The sequence below is a fragment of the Haemaphysalis longicornis genome, unplaced genomic scaffold, assembly GCF_048455015.1.
Source record: "Haemaphysalis longicornis isolate Haplotype H1 unplaced genomic scaffold, Haemaphysalis longicornis Haplotype H1 scaffold_5, whole genome shotgun sequence".
NCBI classification, from domain to species: Eukaryota; Metazoa; Arthropoda; class Arachnida; order Ixodida; family Ixodidae; genus Haemaphysalis; species Haemaphysalis longicornis.
The window spans coordinates 181,983,160-182,005,185 of record NW_027526385.1 but is presented as its reverse complement, the minus strand read 5'-3'; the positions used below and the strand labels follow the sequence as shown (position 1 = coordinate 182,005,185).

General features: G+C 46.5%; 1 protein-coding gene across 2 annotated transcripts; it reads left to right on the top strand.

Annotated features, from left to right (window-relative positions):
• The first annotated feature begins 4,351 nt into the window (after nucleotides 1-4,351).
• LOC144138859 (uncharacterized) lies at nucleotides 4,352-18,816 on the top strand. 2 transcript variants are annotated; one of them, XM_077671357.1, is made up of 4 exons: nucleotides 4,352-4,593; nucleotides 10,186-10,239; nucleotides 12,267-12,349; nucleotides 18,156-18,816. In XM_077671357.1, exons 3-4 carry the CDS (start codon nucleotides 12,268-12,270, stop codon nucleotides 18,719-18,721), a joined length of 648 nt encoding a protein of 215 aa, XP_077527483.1. In that variant the 5' UTR covers nucleotides 4,352-4,593; nucleotides 10,186-10,239; nucleotide 12,267; the 3' UTR covers nucleotides 18,722-18,816. The 2 variants fall into 2 exon arrangements, with proteins under 2 accessions (XP_077527483.1, XP_077527482.1); XM_077671356.1 differs by lacking the exon at nucleotides 10,186-10,239 and having other exon boundaries at nucleotides 4,358-4,593.
• The last annotated feature ends 3,210 nt before the right edge of the window (nucleotides 18,817-22,026 follow it).

Below are 22,026 nucleotides of genomic sequence, written 5' to 3'. Positions count from 1 at the left end.
AACCATCGTCGTCGTTAGACAGACGGGTGCAAGATTTTTGTAACGGTATCCTCTTTGTAAGGCGATGCGTGCTTCTAACCAAAAAAAGTATTATATTTTCGTTGTACTACTTTTTATTTTGGCGCTACTTTTACCGGCATCATGCAAATAAATTATATCCCATAGTGGTCGCAGCTGTTTTAGGCTTTGTTTTTCTCTCTGCTCTTTTTATGCACCAGCATTTCAATTTTATTTAGTTTAATTCACGCAGTTATGTTTACTCTATACCACTAAACTCTAGGGCTACCAAGGAGACAAATATTGCCCCACCAGTATTTAGATAGACACAATGGCATTCTAACACACCGTGTCCAATCGTTTCTGTTTCCTTTCATTATCATTATCACCCTGATGAATTACCTATCTATGAGAGGTAGGAGGTGGCCAAGCCATCTGAAAATACGCGCGCCCACCCGAACCCTTAAGCATCTACACTGATTCCCAACAAGCATGTTCACGCATCCTATACGATTGAATACCCCCCTGCACGCAGGCTTTATGAAAATATAAAAGGAACGATTAGACTCTTCTGGATACCTCTGGACATGTCGGGATGCAGGGTAACGAAATAGTAAACCGACTCGCCAGCGAAACTTCACTCCGGGCTCCCTGCAACCGAATCCAGCCCCAGAGAGATCGCATCCCACCAAAACCCATCACGCTGAAAGATGTGCGACAAAACCCGGAAGCTTACCCTTAACCACACACACACACACCTAACCAAAGAAGAACAGGTCTTAGTGAGGCACGCGCAAACGGGTACCCTCGTAACCCCAGCACGATCGGCCCTTTACCAAGGAAGACCACTCCCATAGTGCTCGAAATGCCTGGGAGTGCTGGATCAGCGTCAGCTATTCGGCGACTGAAACAAGGGACCAGGCGAAGAAACGATCGTGGGACTCTCGTCACGAGAAGACCCAACCGCCCTCACCGCTTTCATCAAGCAAAACCTGGAGCGCCACCGCAACGGACATCAACAAGCTCCCGACAAGGACTCAACTTAGTTTAAGCAATACTACGCCGCCGCCTAGGAAGCCACGACAGGCAACCTAGAGGTTATCAGAACAGAGGGGACCTATACCGGCAAAAGATGTATAGAATAAAGATTTCATTCATTCATTCATTCCTCCATTGAAGTGCCCTCTGTGGAACTCCTCTTGAATCCAAAGGGTATGCTCCGCCACGCACCGGCTAAACCCGTAGGCCCCATCTGTCCAGTCTTTGGCGAGGTACAACATTTTAATGGCATTCTTAGCTAAATAATTGAGTTCACGTGGGTGATGACGTACGCGGACTGCTCAGCTAACGAAGTAGCAGAAGCTTTGAAAAAAAATGCTGCCCCGTTAGCAATCCTACCTGCGTCCCCCGCGTGTTTTCAAAATATTGGTTGCACAGCAGCCCTCTTGACCTGTGTGACGTCACTTCGCAAAAGGTTTATAGAACAACTGCTGTAGACACTGTGGTTCTAAAAGGCGCCGATGTTTACCGCCGGGTAATAACCCGGCGGTCCACCGTTTCCAGGCCGCAATTCCGACCAAGCGATAAGCAGTAATTTAAACTTGCTAAAATATTGCGTGACAACGAAGCATACTTATGTTGCTGTTTATGCTATAGTTGCTCAGACACTGTGCATGCCGGGACACACACACACACATAGAGAGAGAGAGATAGAGAGAGAGAGAGAGTAAATGTTCATTGAAAAGGAAAAAGGTCGGCCTGAGAAAATAATCTTGCGCCTGCTACTTCCCTCTGGAAAGGGGGGGGGGGGGCGGATACTGGGGTCAAAAAGAGAAAGGAATGAATAATGAAATCGACAAATGAACTATGTACAAGCAGTAAAACAATAAACGTCTCGCATACAACTGGGCGGTGAATCAAATGATTATTTCAGATGAATAAAAAACAACGTTGAGACATTGTTTCGCAGTCTGTTAAATTTTGTCGCAACTTAGAGCGGAGAATCCAGAGAGGAGTCACTAAAAAGTGTAAGCAGGGCGTTCTCGGCTAGGCTTTGTTTCCTGTTGCCAGCCCACATGCCCAAAATGTTTTGTTCGTTCAGTGTGTGAGTGTCCAAGCGTAGTGATGCTGCCTCAAGCTTCTTTCGCTCACTATAGTACTTTGGACAAGCGCTAAGCAAATGTTCGATAGTCTCAGGCCAGCCACACAGAAGGCAGAATGGCTTAAGAGAAATGACGCTGCGTTCGGGGATTCTGGGATACAGCGGCTTCCTGCCCAAAGAGACCTGTACTCTTTGATGTTATTTTGGTATGTACGTGTAATTTGAGCCACTTTGCAATGTATATGGTTGTATATTTTGTGTTTACGCTGCTATGTTTTGTTGTTGTTGTTTTTTGCACCCCACTTCACTCTTCAATGTATTCACACTGAAGGTATTTACAAATAAGATATCAAAGAATCCAATCAGCCGAAGAAAAAAATAGAAACTGCTGTCTTTCTGATTTGCTCAAGGTTTCCTCATTATATTCAGAAACGACAAAGCTTGACATCACCAGTTCTTCTTGGATGATGTCGACTTTATATTTACGAATGGTTGTAGTGAGAACGCATCGTAAGGATTTGAACAACTGAGGCACAGACAACAAATTTTCTTCTTCTCAAATTTCCTAGATTTTTTATGAGATGCCTTAAGTTGAGCGATCGCCCCTGAAGGTGAGTTGCCGTACATGTCCAGCTTTTTGGTGCCATCCTTCGCGGAAAGTCATCGCCAGGATGCTTCGACTTGTGGAGAATCTAGCGAGTTCGCCTCTATATTAGGGGTGTAAACTGCGCGCCGCTGCGGAGATAATCCACGAAACCCTTGAGATTGTTTTGCTGACAGTTTTGAGGAGACAGTTGCATATTGTCGCGTTCAGAGCAGGCGAAGAATGTGCGCTGGCCTGGTTCGAAGCATGAGAGAGGAAACATTTAGTAGTAGCCCTTGTTTTCTGGTGGGTAAAGTAATTGGCCTCGTTCGTCTAAGCCGTCGCCCATGATCATAAACCTGAAAACGAGCAGTGGGTTGTGCGCCCCGCTTCGCCATCCTCCTCCTCAAAGTACGGCTGTGCCTAACCCAGTTTACTCAAGGTAGTGTTCATTATCCCGGCAACCATGACAATGGCCGTCAGACATTCCTCACTGCAGTCGCCTCTCGTTGGCTAAGCACACTACGCGGAGGTTCTATGAGATAAATATTCCCTACAAAGGCTTGTTTGTAGCTGCTACGTTGCGCTGTGGTATAGTACTTTCTTTTAAACGAGAAGGGTGAGGTTCGAATCCAACAATGCGACGTTTTTTTTAGCTTTCGGAATTTTTGGTCATCGTGATTTCGTTAATACTTTCTTTACTCTGGCTTTTACTACATCAAGAAATCGACAACAGGACTTCTCAAATGAATTGAATTACATTTAATGTAGGTCGTGTTCTGTGTCGTAGGGCTGCTTTAGATTAGGTTTGTTGCAGTTGGGCTGGATTAGGATAGGTTATGGCACATTGGGTTAGGTTATGTTATGTTAGGTTACGTTGGGACGTAATATTATTCAGAAAATTTTATGCCAGCCAGCGTTTATGGAAACTGCTGTAAGAATTTCCCAGAGGGAATTGTCACGGGTCCCGTGAGATTAGACGCAGCCTTTACTCAAAGCTTAGCCCTACAGAGTATCTACTAACTATTTCTGACGCACAGTCTTTGTCAAAACTTTGTAGGCCACACCAAAATGTTGGGGGTCAGAAAACTATCAAAGTCGCGAAAAGCAATACAAAAACTTACTTCTGTGACCACCTTATGACAGTAAAGAAGAATGCTGTTTTCTCCAGATTTCTGGGGTAAAAGGTTTCATCCTCAGTCGAGAATCAAGGTCGTACTTTTTATTGTTACTTTTTGTGGCCTACGTACATGGCTATGGCCCAGTAAATAAGGACTAACACTGTACATCTCCAACAGGCGCGAATTCCAGCCATCGTGGCAAGACTTGTAGCTACTTCCCCAATTAGTCGGTGCAATTTTCCTTTTCTGGCTGCCTCAGTTGATGCCGTGAAAGACACCCAGACGTTTGATCTTCTGACACACATACTGTTTACTACCACGGAGCCACCCCACGGCGGCACTGCGTAATTAGTAATCCGGCGTATTATTTCGCGAGCAGACGTCCGCTGTTGCTGCAAGCACGCCACAACCCCAGGCCTTTATCACTGTCGGTCCGTAATGAACGGAGGTCAGTCGACCTCGACCCTTCTTAGTTAGTCACTCGCAACAAGCGGATGCACCGCCTCGACCATAGGAATTCGCACATCCTGTTTTTGCGCGCTAACCAAATTGTAACAGCACGTCGTCGCCTTGCATAGTGAATACTTTACGCCCGCTGTTCCTGCTACCGTTTTGCGCAAGGAGTCGCGCTGCAGAAAGATCACAACATCCTCCGGTGAGAGAGCAGTTATAAACCATCGCATCCCCGGGTTTCTTGGAGTTGCAGTATTGCTTCGAAGAGGCGTCTTGTACAGCACGCATCAACGTCTCTCTGGTGACGAGTGCGGCCTACACCGTGACGAACTTTCTCGGTGAGTACTTCGTGTTTTCATGCGCAGGTCTTCAGGAATGCGTGTGCAGTAATAGTCTCATGTACAATTAAGAGCGAGTAAAACGCGAACCATGGGCGTAACGACCAGCTCTGAAATCAGAAGAATATGGATTACAGGCGACCAGTATTTGCGTGATTTCCGTATTAATATATGGTGCGTACCGACTCGTACAAGCTAATCCCAATGCATTGGAGCAATTATATTTCAATTATATTTCGCAAACAAAAGAGAGGCAGACATTGCCGTTGGAAATAACTATTATTATTCCCTTTTTTATTGGCACCGACGAGGCCGTCGTGAAAGTAAGGTCTACAACAGTGTGACTGTTGATATAGGCTCAATTCTACCATCAAGAATAGCTGCAAGATGGACTGTATGCACGGGTCGAGTCGCCATTTCCGAACTACCTTCAGATGTGCAATCAGAATACGTTTGCCGAGCATCTTTTCCTGCAAATGTAAAACAGAGATTACCCAGGTGCTCGAATAGGATAAAGCAATGTGTTCAATGGAAGTGACAGGTTGAGACGTAGAATGAAATGAATTATATAATAACTCGCATCACGCAGACAAATTAGTTGCTGAAGTATGTGGTACAAAAATAATTCGCTTGGAGGGATGTTGGAGAGATATGTGGTCAGTACTTGGTAAACCCGAACCATTCCACAACGGGAAGAACAGCTGTAGAATTGACTCAGAAAAATCCAGTTTATCTGATATTTTCCTGATAAAAAAATTGGCTCCAATCCACGCTGTCAAGGTGGTTGGAGAGCAAAGCTATCAACGATACCTACTACAGTTCCCCATGCGACGTCATTTGAATTCACACACATGTGATTATAAAAAGAGTGAAACGAGATATTCTGCAAGCCGTTACTTGGAATTGGCGGGGCGGCGTCCCGAACGCAGCAGCGTCAGGCATGGCCCGGCTAGAGCGGCGGACGCCACCGCCGAAGCCCGACCGTGAGTCGGCATAAAGAAAACGGAGAGGTTCGTCTTTCGAAGGGTGAGACAGCGGAACCCAGCCATCCTGATGTGCTAGATTGGGGCTGCACCACCGCGCGACCGAAGCGTAGACACCGAAGCAATTCGGCATGAGCGCTAGTGATTCCCATTTACACTGATTTAAAATAGTTAGTTTAGTAAGTTTGAGAATTGCGAGAAAGCTGAGGCAACTTTTATAATCGCTATTTATCAGGACCAGTTGCTCCTTTCGCCCTTTAAAATACCTGTTAAAACACAACCGAATTTGTATTCATCAATTCAGAAAACGGAGTCCCATTCAATGCAAGTAGTGCCAAAAGGTAGCGTTTCTCTAGCGGCCAGATGTCTGTATGTGGTCTGTAAATTTTGTTTTACCGCTCTTCAAACCAATCCTTAACGTATGTTTGCCGTACTACCACTTAATGCCGTCGGATCCGGCTTACCCAGGAGGTGATTTCGAACAAGTTAATCAAGCGGTGCGAATGAACTAATCACTGCGCGAAAGACCGGACAGACAGAAGAATAACCACAGGAGGGGAATATGTCTGTGTGCCCCGTCTTTCGCGCTGTGATTAGTTATGAACACCTACCAACTCGCCCAACATGCAACTGCCCTATGTGCGAAGGAAGCCCGCAATGGACGCCAAGCTGCGCCAAAACAGGCCCAAAACAACCGTCGCTAAATCAGACGACAAAGCCCTACCACCTACGCGCCTGCCCGCGAGCAGACACCTCCACGCAGGGAACGCTGGGTAAATTCACCGCGCCATCTACAGTGTGCTCCGTGAATGAAACCCTCCGCCTTTCCCCCACCCCCAACCCTCGCCCCCGCCTCCGCCGCGTTGGGAGTTGATTGTCCAGCACGTCACGAAAGAACAGTTGTCTGGTAGAGCTAGAATGCTTTGCTTTCAAAATTGGCAGCGTATCTTACTTCCCTGCGAATGCGGTCGAAAAACGACTGTCCTCTGCCACCTGTGCTACTCAAATGCCTCTTTTCTCCTTTCCGCCCATGGGCCGAAAACAGGAGAGAGGCATAAGAGAAGAGAGGCATAAGACCCGTATAACCACACCCACTTCCAAGACAAACACGGCGGTGGTTTTCTCAAGACAATTCACCTTGTACCCCCGCTTCCCCCACTTGACCTAGCGCCTTCCTGCTGCAATAAAGGCTATTTCCCTCCCTCTCTCGCGGTTAAATTTTACCGCGTTCCACTGCTCACGTGCAAGCTACTGGAACCTTTCCTTGCTGTTGGACTTCCTTGAATGCCACCGCGAGGTCCACAGCCCTATTCTCGACATGGAGTAACCTGTCGTAACATGTGCGTAACCTCATGATTCGCCGGAAGATTTTTTTGGCTTTCAGTTGTGGTCACGTGTTTCCGGCCGAGAAAGCGGCGGTGTATGCTGTCGTCATTTTGAGGTTTCATGGCGTGTAGTGGGCGCAGATTTGAAGTTCACACTTTTCTCTCTACTGAAGGTGCAACAATTTTTATTTGATTGATGGAAAGGTTGAACGCGCCGACGCAACGCAGGTGATGAGGCGCGTCGTAGTGGAGGGCTCCGGATTAATTTCGACCACCTGGGAATCTTTAACGTGCGCCGAAATCTCGTACACACGGGCGTTTTTGCTTTTCCCCTCCATCATAAAGCGCCGCCATGGCCGGGAGTTGAACCCGCGACCTCGTGCTCAGCAGAAAAAACGCCTTTCCCACTGAACCATCGGAGCGGGCTGCAAATATTTTTGCCGGCATTGCGAAAAAGACTACATGCAACCGGCATGGCAACATCGGGTGTTTTTGCTATTCAACACCAATATGGCTTGCAGGCCACGCTGTCTCCGTGATTCGCTGAGAAGAAGTGACGTAATATAAACATTTGGCGGGAATGTATACAACACACATTGCCAACTAAGGCTGCCGTAGAGGTCACGTGATTTTTAGTAATAGGTTGGAAATGGCGGCTGCCATCGCCGCGAAATAGGGCTAACAATTTCACGTACCTTCGTCGCAATGAAATACTTGCATGAAAACTGATTGGATAATTTTCTGTACTTAGGGCAGCTCTGTTATCACCAGTCGCTGCGCCTTGACATGTGGGTTATAATAAATTCTCTTTACCCCCCCCCCCCAAAAAAAAACTATTTTCCGGTAAATGAATGATAATTTTGACTGTTCCCATATTACCTGTAACAGAGGACAAAAAATGTAGCGCCCATCCACCCTGGGAATGTGGTTGGAAAGCAAAGCTGTAAACGGCACCCACAACGATTACCCGTGCGACGTCGCATAAATTCACTCACGTCACTCTACAAATAGTGAAACCAGAGAGAAGTGAAATGCACTTAACCACACCCTCTATTACTTCAAAGAGATATTCTTGGAGCATCACAGCAAGCCGGCCTAGTTGGAAACGATTCATGATTGGACTTGCCGTTCCTTCCTCGTCCCCGTTTGTTTTGCGCAAGTCCAATCATGAAGATGTTCTTGGTAAGGTTAAATGGATGCACCATGGATGAACGGTGGTTCGATGAGTTGTATTGGTGTAGCACATGAGTGGAAACTCTTTCTTTATAAAATTAAAGCTCAAAACCGGGTGTTAGACGATCTCACTTCTCCGTCTCTGCCGTCGCGGACGGAGGGGACAAGATGGGCGGCAGATACCGAGGAGGAGCAGATGGAGGAGAAGAGATGGAGGAAATACTTCTATTCAGATTTCTGAACGGCCCAGAGTTCGCCCCAGGGGAGTGGTTCCTTCTTTACTGTAGACCATATTCAGCCCGCGCCGCTTGTGCTCTGTCCATCAGCTGAAGCTGGGTATGCCGAGAGGGGCTGCACAGCAGCATCTTCCATTGCTCTTGTTGGGTAGTTGACTAAAAGGAGGAGGGTGCTCAGGGCTAAAGTCCCACACCCCGATTATGTGGCAGAGTGTTATTACTTCTGAGCGAAATTTACATTCAGCGTCTTAGTGATTCGGAATGATTAAGTTAGGACGCGTGGTGTGTGCGAAGGAGCTGGATTGTATGAGCCGTAGGGTAGTTTGTTGTTCTATGGAAAGGTCAGGGTAAGGCGAAGGTAAGGTCTAACTCAGAAGGCGATAATTCTGGGTTATGTCACTGAACGAGACAAGCTGGTGACTCTCCTCCTGCAGCTCCATAGCACGGGGGGTAAAAGTGCAGGATTGGTGCGCGTATTCGTTGCCCTCCATGGAATCTTGAGCGGGTGTCCAGATAAGCTGAATGGAACCATTTGGGGAGGGGTTTTTTAGCACACGCAGTACAGGTCGGGACAGTAAACCCGACTGGTAATTCCGGTAGGCTTGTTGGGAATCGGTGACTGCCTTACAAACCCTTGGTTGAGTGAGAGCCAAGGCGATGGCTGCCTCTTCTGCTGCCGTCATGTCTTCGGTCTTGAGCGAGGTACAAACAAGGAGGTTGGTTCTGGAGGTAGCCACGGTGATGGCATCCTGCTACCCTCGATGTTAGGAGGCGTCTGTGTACATAACCGCATGATCCCCACCGAGCAGGGTGTTGAGCGCTTGAGCCTGTACTTGTCGGCGACCCTCGTCATGTGAGGGGTTCATATTTCTAAGCAAAGGGAGCATCTTTAGTTCTTGGCGCCAAAAGACTAGGAGTACATCAATCGGAGTGACATTCTGTGCTGCCTCGCCTATCTGGTGAAGGGTGCGGCGACCCGCCGCAGTTCTGCTAATTCAGAGCCTCTGGATAAAAAGATGGCCCTGTCTCAGCTCTTCCACCGTGTTGTAGAGCCCCGTGCTAAGCACTCTCTCTGTGGATGCACTCATGGGAAGACCAATGGCTTGCTCAAATACCTTTCTAATCATTATATAAAGCAGCTTTATGTCCTTGCCGAGAAGAAGACAACGGGTTGACGTAAGAGATTCTCGGGAAGTCAAAAGCTTGAACTAATCGAAAGGTATCTGATTCCTTGAGGCTTCGCTTCTTGGTGGCAACTCGCCTGATTATGTGTATGATTTTGATGATGCTGTGTTTGAGGCATTGCAAGGATACGTCACTCTTGGTGTTGGCCTGAAGATGTAGAACCAGGATCTTGATGTTGGGGCATGGCATGATGACCTGGCCATCAAGGAGTATTTGAATGTGTTCCTTGAGGTGTTGCTTGGCGTTGGGGCGGACGACAAGGAGCTGATATTTTTTTCGTGAACCCTATAAGCCACAGGCTTTAGCACATTGGCGTACTAGAAGTGAGATGCCATGGGTTGGTGTGAGCTTCCTTTAATCGCTGTCGCGTGGCATTCAGCGAGACTGCAGGGGTTAAACCTGTATATGTGCTTGGTGAGTGCACCACTTGTCTTGCCCGTCTCCGCGTGGGCTCGTAGGTAAATCGGTAAGACACCGGGCTCTGGCTTTGTTACTCCGTTAGTTCCAGGTTCGATTCCTGTCGGAGCCAGTACATTCTTTGTTTGTTCGCGGGAGTTTTTTGTTGACACCAACGGTCGCGAAAGAACCCTTGGGGGGAAGAGGTAAAAAGCTTTGCTTTAAAATAACGCCACGTATTATGCTTTTACATGGTGCAATAAAATATCGGTTATTTGTGGTATGGCGTTACAGCAACACCAGAGGCCGGTACATCACTACATTTGCCCGCACTCCTCTAGTAAGGTGGTAAGTCACAAAATGTAATTCAAACGAAAAATAACAAAGAACATCGACTGTTTTATTCATTACTGCGCATGCAAAGTTGAGATTAACAAAATGAGTGAATTGGCGTCATCAGTACGCTCTGCCATTATCAGGCGTAGCGTTTTGATGTTTTAACGCATTATTCAACCAATGCTCACGGCGATTTTTCCCTCTGGTCACGCCGGCAACTTGTAACATATAGCTGCAGACGGTAGCGTAACGGCGACGACGGCCGCAAAGGTGATACCGCAGACGCAGAGAACTGAACGGTGGAATAAAAGAGATGGAAAGGAATCAAGACACGAAAAAACATGATTGTGCGATGTTTTTAGATGCAAAGCATCTCTTAGTCAACCCTCCATCGTCCGTCGGCGTCCGGCGTCCGCACCTCTCCTGCCCGTCCCCCTCTCCACGCCAGCTGTGATAACGCCGCTCTCCTCCTGGCCGCTCGGCTCGTCTCGTGCCGGCTCAGGAAGACACCGGCAACACTGTCGCTCCAGGAGCCCTAACCAGCTGTGATAACGTCGCTCTCCTCCGCGCCGCTCGGCTCGTCTCGTGCCGGCTCAGGAATGTCCCTACCTTGTTGTTGCGCCGTCCACACCCCCACTGCGCATGCGCGTCTCTCCTCCATTCTCCTCTCCTCCAGCTGTATAAAAGCAGGTGCGCGCGCTGCGCGGCGTTCAGTCTGCTCCGAGACACCGCCTGCCCCGGTACTGCTCCGGTGTGGAACCTACACCGAACCCCCATGCTTTGCATCACCACATAGTTCCCTTCGGGGAGATGGTGTAATTTTTTTAGCTTACACGCTTTCGCTCGCTTTTGAATCAAAGATAATCGGTCGCGTTTTGGTGTTCACGGCAAATATCACCTTAATTTGGTTGATTGTAAGGTTTAACGCACCGACGCAACGCAGGCGATGAGGCGTGCCGTAGTGGCGGGCTCTGGATTAATTTTGACCACCTGGGGATCTTTTACGCGGGCCAAAATCTCGCACACACGGGCGTTCTTGGTGTTCGCCTCCACCAGAAAAGCGGCTGCCGCGGCCGATTACAGAGCCCGCGTCTTCATGCAATTCTAACCTTAAAAATGTGTTTATTTTGCAGCCTGGGCAGCCGCCCTAATATTTAGAATGCGTAGAAAGTGTTTTTACATCTTGATGCGCAATATCTGATAGCTCGATAGTTATCTTTGTAAGATAAGGGCTAAATCAAAGTGCATGTCCTAATATTTGCACGTGCACACGTCACTGATCGCTTATGTTTTTCCCACGCAAAAACATGGCAAATCCACTGAGATTTCGTGAAGCCGAGATTAGGGCCCCTAGGCTCGGGCTTATCTCGATATTCTAAGCGGATTGTACGAGTTCGCGGTAACGAGGGATTACTCTGTTATAACCCCGCAGATACACCGATTGCAGAGGTATTTATTAACAAAAAAGGGTAGCCCTGCACATGATGGTGGTCAGGTAGACGCAGAGAGGAATAGCCGCAGGTGAGATCAAGGTGCATTAAGCTCTCCGAAATTCTGGCCCGCTCTCAGTGATGCCGCTTCTGTATCCTCGCCATCTTGTTAATAACCTTTCACTTCATACCCATTATTGCGCATGACCACATATCGTCGCCTACCCCCACGGGGCATCTGCGTCCTTCGCAGTGACCAATATACTCTAAATGGGCGAATCTTTGGCACTACAATTAGTACAAAATTCTTTGCGTGAAACCATGCGCGCTATCATGCGCGTGGGGAAACTCTGATGTGTACTTTTGTAGATGCCATCCGCTGCGGGGTTTTAGAATGACAGCACATTTTTATTTCATTTACTTTTACGTTTTATTCTGTTAGTGTATCCCCCTTTTCCTCATTTTTCAAAACGGAAAGTCCTGAGTGGTAATGAAAAAAAAAACAGCCATAAATGTCAATACCTAAAAGACGTTTTTGGCTCGAGGAATAGAATTTTTTCTTTGAAACGAACAAATTCAGTTATATTTCTTTCCATTTCTCTCGGGTAGGATGAAGATGGTTGGAGCCACCGCTGTCATCGCTCTTGTGGTGTGCCTGGCATTATCGGTCAAGGCAGCACCACCCGATTCTGGTGAGCTTAAGTTTGCCCTACGTTTGTGAAATGCGCACGTGCCTGGTAAAGCCCTACATTTATGTAGACACCTTTTTGAAGCGAAGCTTTCGTTGTCTCACTGTTGGCGTAAGTCGCGTAGAAAATGCACTGTGGCAAAGCCAACTGTATCTGATGATGGCGATGATCATGGTTGAAGTAGAGAAAAATTAAAACTCTTCTCGTGGTCGGAATCAACCCTAGGTCTCAACTGTTATAAAGCCGGCGTCTATCCGAAAGCGCCATCCGGGCACGGTCGAAGCACTTTGGATTTGTACATAAGTTTACGGACGTGCAAAATTAAACAGAAAAAGTCATGCATCCCACCGTCTAACGACTACGATGGCTGAACGCGAAGCTTTCTTCTTTCGAAATCAAATATCCAAGGGTCAAAGTCAAAGCCACTGCAATCGAAAGTCGAAACTGCGTGTAAGTCAAAGTGAAGGCTCAATGAGTCAAAGTTCCCGCTGTCGGTGAGTGAAAATCCAAAGTCAGACGACAACAAAAAATCCCTCGCTAGAAAGCTTCGTGTTCAACCATCGTCATCGTTAGGCGGAAGCTACACAAAAATGCATTCATTTTTTTCGGGCTAATAAATTAGCTGCTTGTTGCAATGGCACAAATTCAGTTTGGAGTGCGAACCCGTAAAATCATCCGAACGTTTGATCAAAGTAGACCAAAGACTGCAAAAACAAAATGTGCAGCGGTATCGGGGGCATTTCAATTTCCTGCGCATTCAGTATTCAGATTTTAGATTTTGAAATCCTACGTGCCGACATCGTTCAACATTTTATAGCTCTCCAAAGAGACAGGATGCTTTTAAGTTAGGTATAAACGAGTTCAAACAAATGGTACTACAATGGACTTTTCGTAAAGGGAATTGCCGAATTAACAGCGGCTTTATTTATTGCCGAATTAACAGCGATTTACCTTTGCTGGTTTTAGCACTGGTAGCCGTTTTACTCTCGCCGTCCCCATGACGACGGCTCTGCAGAAAACATCTCGTCGGAAGATACCTATTATCCCTTTGACTGCCGATCCCGCCTGCGGAGGTGTCATCAGAAGGAGGGAGTGGACGGTCTTCAGTATTTAAGAAATGATCTAAGGCTAATCCCTTCATGAATAAAATCGCAAGCACTTCGCGGCTACAAGCAAGCGATGTGGATCAACACTCTAAACTTTTTTGCCTCCCATATACTCCCTAGAGGTTCTTTTTCGCTTGTCCTCTAGTGATCCTCCTTGTAGGAGTTTTTTTACTACATGGAACAGGGAGGTTTTGTTTACCTCCTCAAAGCAGGGCGTTTTTAGGTGATGGAAAGGAGGTATTTAAGGAGTGTTAAGAAATGTCCGGGAGAATTTAAGGAGTTGAAAATGGAGTATTCTTTACTTTTAAAGGGCGATTTTAAGTGATGTTTATGGAATTTTTAGGCGGCTGAATAGGAGCCTATTATGGCTCCCTTGGGAAGTACTTATGGTATTTTAGGGGCGTTTTTAGGAGGTTCAAGGGAAGCATTTACTTCTTTTGCATGGAGTTTTGCCAAAGCTTGGGGAGTTTTGTAGGCCTTCCGAAAGCAGTTTTTCGAGGCCACAAGGGAGAATTTCTAGTTCCCTGCGGGAGTACTGATTTCACACGGTTTTTGTCGATTTCAGGTTTATTTCAAACGAACTTTCGCAGACAAGTTTACATGGTACAGGGTGTACACAAGGAGGTTCCGAAATAAAAACTTAGGGCGACCTTCTATAAGAAAGCACAAATGGTACATTGCTAAATAACACGCCAGTTAGGAATGGAAGACAGCAATACGATGCTAGTTGAATAAACCGTAGAAACAATATTACTAGAAGAACTGGAAATACGCGAAAAATAAAGATAGGCACAAACACAACCGCATGGTAAGTGAAATCATTATATAATACTAGCGGATCGAGAACGCGTCGGTACTTATCAGAACTTATCAGTATTCAGTACACAAAGTGAAAAAAATGGTTCTAGTGGTTTACAATAACAAAAAAGTTTTCAGTTGGTGGTGAAATGAGCGAGAGCAGTGTGCTAGTTGAACAAATTGTAGAAACAATATTAATGCAAGAACTGGAAATACAAGAAAAACAGATCAGCACAAACACAACCGCCTGGTAAGTGAAATCATTATATAATACTAGAGGATCTAGAACGCGTCAGTACTTATCAGAACTTATCAGTACGCATCAGTACTCAGTACACAAAGTGAATAAAAAAATGGTTGCAGTGGTTTACAACAACAAAACAATTTTTCAATTGGTGGTGAAATGAGCGAGAGCTGTGCAGAGATTTGATACTGAAAGGTAACGAGCACTTTGTAGGTGGTAAAGGCACAAGAGATAAATGGTGCAGGAGACAGACAGCAGTGAGATGGCTATGGATAAATGAGTAATATAAAGAACAAAAAATATGCTGCACAAAATACCAGTGCGTTTTGATAAAGACACAAATGCGCCAAGAAAAGTGACCGAGTCTGACGGGTTAATTGCAATGATATAGAACAGAATGGGTGCTATCGCGACAGCTTCTTTAGAGTGAGAACAAAAAGCCATGAAATTCATGTTTTTCGGATAATTTTTAGTTGATTCATTTCGCACCTGTTGCCAACATTATTTAGATAATTGTTTCAACTTAAATTAGTTTGTTAAAATTATTGCTTCACTAAACGATAGCTGTATTATCAGCATACAGAACGGCCCATCAAATAGCCTCTTTTCAGTAAAAAAAAAGAAAAAAGAAAAAGTCAGAAACATAATACGGAATTCTTTTTGACTACTATCCAATGATTACAGGATTGAAAACAAATAAAATATTAGTGAGCGATATTCATGCGATAAAAGTTAATTATTTCTAAATCCTTCACACGTGGTTTGGTGCTGGCAAGGTCCAAAATGGCATGTTCCACAAACGTTAGAGCTCTGTGTGCCTTCTTGGGATATTGAATGTTCAAAACCCAGAACGATGCAAACAGACTACACAGTCCTCCCAGTAAAGATAACGCAGTCAAGACACGCTGGCCATCGATGTGGAGGCCAATTTCCGCGTTCATGGAATGCAGGCAGGGAGTCAAAGGAACATCTGTCTGAAAAAGCAAAAAAGAAAAAAAAATGCCCCACACGTAAAATTCTTACTCATTTCAATACTCATTCTTACCGACCAGAGCGGTAAGAATGAGTCAGAACCTTGAACAAAAACAACACAAAGACTTATATTTGGACAGGCAAAACACGGTACAAGCACGAGGACAGGAACGTAAGAGGTAGCTTAGAATGAATACAAATGCCAGCAACAGTTCAAATACAAAACATACAATCAGGAGCGTTGACAAATAGATATTACAAAGTAGAGCAGTTAACTAAAAAGAACACGAACAGTTCGATACATATGAGAGACAGAGTCCCAGAATATTCATCTACCAGGCCAGACGATGCACCGCTGTCGGAGGCGATTCGGCTACCTGTGAACGACGCCCAAACGTAGCTAACTTGCTTCGGCGCTAGTCTCTTTTTTTTATAACTGCGCACTTCGCGGAGATAAAGGGCACAACCCGCAACGCGCCCGCCGCCGACGAGCGCACCACTTGCCTTTCTTCCTTCTAGAATCATCGACACGCCTTAGCACTGGCAAAGCTACGCTCGCCCCCTCGACAGAACTCAGCTTCGGTGAAAGCTGAGCAGCGGAGTTTTTATTTTGGTATTTTCTTGCCGGCGAGTGGTCGCGTTACCGCCGCTTCGTTCGACAAATTCCAGCGTTTTCTAGGGGCAAATAGAACTGAACTGAATGAATCGGACGACTTAACAAGAATTAGGCCCTGTACAATAAAAAATGAAAAAAAATATACGGTACTTTTAGACGTCGTACGCTCGAGTTTGTGGCAACGTACCCGTGTGCGGCTCTGTCCTGAAGTTCGGAGAAATGCAGGCGGGTCGCGTTCCTTTTCTCGTCTTGCATTACGCTTTCTTTTAATTATGAGCGCCCTCTTTCCCGACCTCTCTACGTTCCTTCTCGCTTCCGTCTGACTGCGCTGATTTTCGCCAGCATGAAGTAACCGTCACGTTGCTTTGAAACGACGCCGCGCGCGACACGCGATTTTATCTCGAATGCCCTGTTACAAACCGGCTTACAAAAGAATGCGAATGCATACCCCAAAACCCACAAACAAGTAAAATAAAGGAGTGAGCGCTTTTTTCCTTGTCCGTGCGTGTACGTGCTGTGCGCGGCACGGGTATTTCGCAGTTAAGCCTATCCAAACGTTTGACAAACGCATTGACTGATGACAGACCACTTACCAGCGAGCTGTCCACAACTGTCGCCGTATCCAAATGCTGTTAGCGGCCGTTCGTCGTGTGACAGGGGCACATAAAAATCTTTCCACCAAATGGCACTACTAATCCTTCGCAAATAAGAAAAAATGATGGCCCAAGGCGAGGCGCTTGAAGCTCCGGCAGCACCAAGTCACCGGCCGCGCTGCATTGATTGCGCGGAGGTTGTTTACATCCGGGCAGCAAGTCGTGCCGCCAGGGCAAGTTGAGTCGCTGCAGTCGGGTCCGTTGGCGCGCTGGCACGATAATTTAAATCGTCTATATATGCGCAAGCAAGCGAAACAGATGAACATAGCAATTGTTTGCAACGGCGAGAACTGTCTCTTCGTTAGCAGCAGAGTTTCACAACACCTATCGCCAAAATAAACAGATTGAAACAACACGGCCGCGCTGTCTGCCTGTGATCGCGCTGGTTGAAGCATCTATACGGGTATACGTACGGTATCGGTTTTGTAGCTGTATGCAACCGTCGCGTCCTGCTTACTCGTTCTAATTGGCATTAAGGCCACGGTTGAAGTGCTGATACACGGAAGCAACACAAGACTAACATGGCGACCGCCCGCTTGAGATGATTACCTCCGATGGGGAGTTTATTGTGGACGTGGTAGTTTACAAGGAACCGAACGCCATCTCACAAATGGTGTTAAGTCGTTCTAAATCCTCCCTTTTGCTACACGGATGGGCAACGGTACTACCATGGAGGTTCGTCCACATTTTTAGATCATGCCTAGGGAGTACATTTTTTGCTATAGGTACTTTCCAGGGCACATTACTTGATTAAAACTCCATTTCCGGCTAGCTTGCGTTTACAGTGAAGGGTACGGAGTGCGCGGTGAAAACGGAAACCAAAGCAGACGCAGGTTGGGTAGTGGTGCGTACAGAAATGGCGTTAAGTTTCCCCAAAAATTGTAGTTTAAAGTCTGTTTTCGGTACCGTTTAGGAAGTGGTGAGAAAAAAAAATAGTTCTGATAATGATAGTGTTCGGTGATATCAATACAGAAATAAACTAACTCCGCGACGCTTGTTTCGTTAAACTGATGTATGCATGATCAGGCTTCGTTTCAGTTACTCAGTGTTGTAATATAGTATTGACTATTCTTCCACCTCATTCTGGCACTTGCTCGATGAAGAGAAAAATTATACTTTCCAGCTACTACGTCCCTTATTTTCAAGCAATGCATAACTTAAAAGTGAGCGAGGATTGTCAAACAGGAAGGCTAACATTCACCACTGTACTGCATGCCTCTTCCAAACCTGTCATCACCCGGGGAGATTGCGGTTTACATAGACAGCATTTGGACAGCATCGTCATTTCTCTCCTGAACTTTGATAATTCCTTTCTTTATTTTGAGCGCTGTTTTGAATAACAGCTTCTGTACAACACTAGCATAGCCTGTTTCTGCTGTTCACGTGTTTTAGGCTTCCCTCTCTATGAATTCATTTGCAGAGCTCGGAGGAAATTCCTGCGACTTCTCCGACCTGAATGTGGATCACGCCGTCAATCAAATATTCACGCGGCTTCCCAAACAACGGGAGATAACCGATCCTGTGTTCCCCGGGTACGACGGAATCTTTGAGACCGGCCGTCTACAGGCTACCGGCCTTGACACACTACAACGCTACGGCCCCCTGCAACGCTACTGCGTGAACGGCACTCGAGTGATCCAGTTCGACATAGTCAGCGACGGTGGCGCCCGTCTCATTGTGCCGTGGAAGAGCTGTTCCGGAACCGAAGGCACGATTAAGCTGGAGGCCGGGTATTCACGCTTCACGGTTCAGCTAAAGGTCGAGGGCTCCGGATCAGATGTCATGCTCCAGTATATGGGACCGAATCTTCATGTGGCCACAGAGGAACTTCTCGTAAGGTTCGAAGGAGTCGGGGACCGAATAATGGCAGCGGTTGGAGTCATTTGCAAGTTAGTCGATCCCCTGGTGCGGGAGGTTTGGAAGGCTCAATTTTTCAGGCAGTTTAATGCTTCTCTCCAGGAGATTCTTCCTGTCAGCGTAATGTAGTTTAAGAAGTCACAACTTCTGACAATGAATAAACTGTTGGGTTCCCTTCTTCGTGCTTTATTGTCTCCGAAATAAAAGCAAGTATTGCCCCAGTGGTTCTTGGTTTCCTAACTGCCAGTATTTAGCGTATTTTAAGTTTCAATATATGTTGTGCAAGTATGTGCATCGTGCAAACGTTTACGAAGACGTAGTTATAAATAAATGCAACAAAATAACACACAAAATGGCAAATAAAAAATAATCGCAGTCGGCATGCGGTAGTCACTTTTCTTTTAACTTTAGTAAACCCTCGGAACAACGAAGGCCTCAGGACCGTAAGCTGACTGGGTTACAAACGGCACTTCGCTAATTGAGGAATTATTTGATCGCTGTTCACTGCAGTAGGAGTAACGAAAAATTCGGATAAAGAAAGATTTCGAGTAAAGTGTTCCTGTTATAAAAAGGGTTTACAGTGTTTGTGCTCTGCCATTGTATCGGCCGATAAAGGCAGGGAATAAAAGCCCCATTAAACACTAGTACTATACTTCCACTGGATATGTACTTTTGAGTTCTCAGTTAAGCTTAGCACTTAAAGGGCCAGAAGACAAAATACAATTTTATTTCATTTGCAAGAACTAGACTTCAGTACCTCACTCAGATCCATTCCAGCCACGAAAGACGTTTTTTAACCTTAAAAACGCAAGTATTGAAATACGTTAAAATTTCGTTCTACAGTCACCTAATGTGGACAGCAGTGCCGTCAAGTGGGAGAGCAATAAATATATTTCAAGTGCGTTAACTTCACGTTAGTATTCAAGCCTTGTGATGAAACGAATCTAAGTGCACCTCTACAATCGTCCAGTCACGTGTCTTAGCGGTGGGTAACTTTGGCGGCCGTCAATCGCACAAACCAGACTCTGTGACGTCATAGAAAAGTCGAAAAGCGGCTAAGGAATCGGGACTGCTTCATCTGTGTTCTTTAATTCCTCCATTAGTTTTCGAAGTTACAATAAAATTGTCATTGTTACCAGGAGAAAACAGTCTTTCTAATAAACCAAACGTATTTTCTCTTCATAGCCCCTTTCGAATAAACGCCATGCCTGTAGTTCGGGTCCACTGAACTCTGTACGTAGCTACTTGTTCATGATAAAACTCTGAGAGAGAGAGAGAGAGAGAGAGGAGGGGGAGGACAAGGAAGGGAGGGAGAGAAAAATATTTTAATGTGCTCGAAAGTGAATGTGGATCCCTAGGCCTGAGTTCCTTGGGTTGCCCTATATAGGCGTCCTGGCCGGTGTCACCAGGAGGAAGATAGATATAGGGTTTCGCACAATTATATATATATATATATATATATATATATATATAAAGAGAGAGAGAGAGAGAGAGAGAGAGAGAGAGAGAGAGAGAGAGAGAGAGAGAGAGAGAGAACCTTGAATGAAAGCTGAAGAGATCAACCCTACTAACGGTAGGGATTGCTACTCGAGATTGAAACAACATGTTAGTACGTTAGCTCCTACCACCAGTGCTCTTTTAATTAAGATGACACGTCGAACCGGTTTTTACCATCGCAAAACAAACCAGAATAAGGCGTCCTGGCCGGTGTCACCAGGAGGAAGATAGAGAAACTAATTGTAAAATGCAGTTAAAAGGGCAAGGGTGGTGGGGTGGCCGGTGGCATGAGCCTGGTGGCGACAGTGGTGGCTCGGTTCACCAGGAGATTCAGATCCCCGGATCCGAGACACCCATTGCCCCCTCCCACTGCTCGTAACACGCTATGGAGGGGAAGTGATTATTTGGAAATGCGCACACGAAGTGGGATAAGTTGGCTAGAGCACCACATGAAGGGCAGTAGGGGGAGGGAAACAGTGTTGGGTGAAAATGGTGCAGTGCTGCATGACACGGAAGAGGACCGGTCTGCAAGAGCCTCCACGTGCGTTCGTGAGAGTTATTAAGGATGACATGAGCGGGGGAAAAGCGCGGTGAGCGAGACTGTAATGTATGACCAAGTCGTTATAGCTTAGGAGGCTTTCTCGAGCCGATCTGGCACCGTGTGAGAGTAAAAGGCTGGTGCCCGCTCATATAGGGAGTTTTAGAACAGTATCGTTAGCCACCTCGTTTCCCCCCCACACTGCTGTGGGCTCGGTTCCAGATCAGTTCTATCGGGGTGGTGGGTGGATTTTGCGAAAGAATTCGGAGGGCCTGCCGGGTTACTAGTCCCCGCGCGAAATTTTCAAAGGCCGTCTTTCAATCAGAGATTACAATTGCGGGGACTGTCTTGGTCTGTCGACTACTGCCACTGGGTATGCGGCGTGGTGTCGATAGTCCGCCGCGTCGGCATACAGTATGCCTGATTTCATTTGGAAGCGCCGGGACAGCTCTAGTGCTCTATGTTCCATGCGACCCTTGTGATGAGGGGGGTGCATATTGCGCGGTATGGGGCGGACTATACGACATGCATTCCCGCAATCCCCTCCTTTATATCCCCCTACCCTCCCCCTCGGGCCTGATAAGGTGTCGGCACCCTACGCCAGACAGTTTCAGGCCCTTTTCTCTCCCTCTTCCGCACCCCCCCCCCCCCCAAAAAAAAAAAAAAACCTCATCGCATGGCATGCGTACCCCGGGGTGTTGGGAGTATCCTATCCGCAATGAAAGGGGCGCGCAACTCTACACGTTCTAGTATGCGCCTTCCGGTGGGGTGGCCGAATTTCTCCGCAGTTGATTAACATGATGGGTTTCCACGAGTTCCTCCGCCGTATTATAGACCCCCCGACGTTCGAATAGAGCAGTAGATGCATGCCTTGGCACTTGTAAGGCAGCCTTCTAAGCTTTTATAATGAGGTGGTAAATTTAGTTGAGTTCGATTTTCACAACATGAAGATAAGGGAGGTAGTGGGTGAGGCGGCTAATCACGAAAGCGTGTACCAGCTGGAGTCTTTCTCCTTGAGTCCTTTGTGACGCGCACAGTTAGTAGCCGAAATAGACCGATAGTTGGGTTTACATGCGAAGTAATGTGCGATATAAATTGAATGTTTGATCTGAGGGGTAATTACTTCCCTGGATAGTTGAAGAAGAATATCTTGAGTAGAAAATCCTTGTCTAAAGCCGATCATGGAGTGAGTAAGAGAATTAGTAGAGGTGAGAGGATTCGTAAGGCGAACGTGGATGATGTGCTCTAGTACTTTTCCAACTCATGAAGTGAGAAAGATTGGCCGAAGATGGTGAATATTGAGCGGCTTCACCGGTTGGGATATCAGGGCATTTTTGGCGTGCTTCCAGAACGGGGGTAGAAGGCCGAGCCTCCAAAAATGGTTTCGCATTTAGCGATT

Excerpts from the sequence above, each read along its gene's own strand:
- LOC144138859 (XM_077671357.1), top strand. The coding sequence starts at position 12,268 with ATGAAGATGGTTGGAGCCACCGCTGTCATCGCTCTTGTGGTGTGCCTG. Across the intron at positions 12,350-18,155 it reads GGCAGCACCACCCGATTCTG|AGCTCGGAGGAAATTCCTGC; the intron begins GTGAGCTTAAGT and ends ATTCATTTGCAG.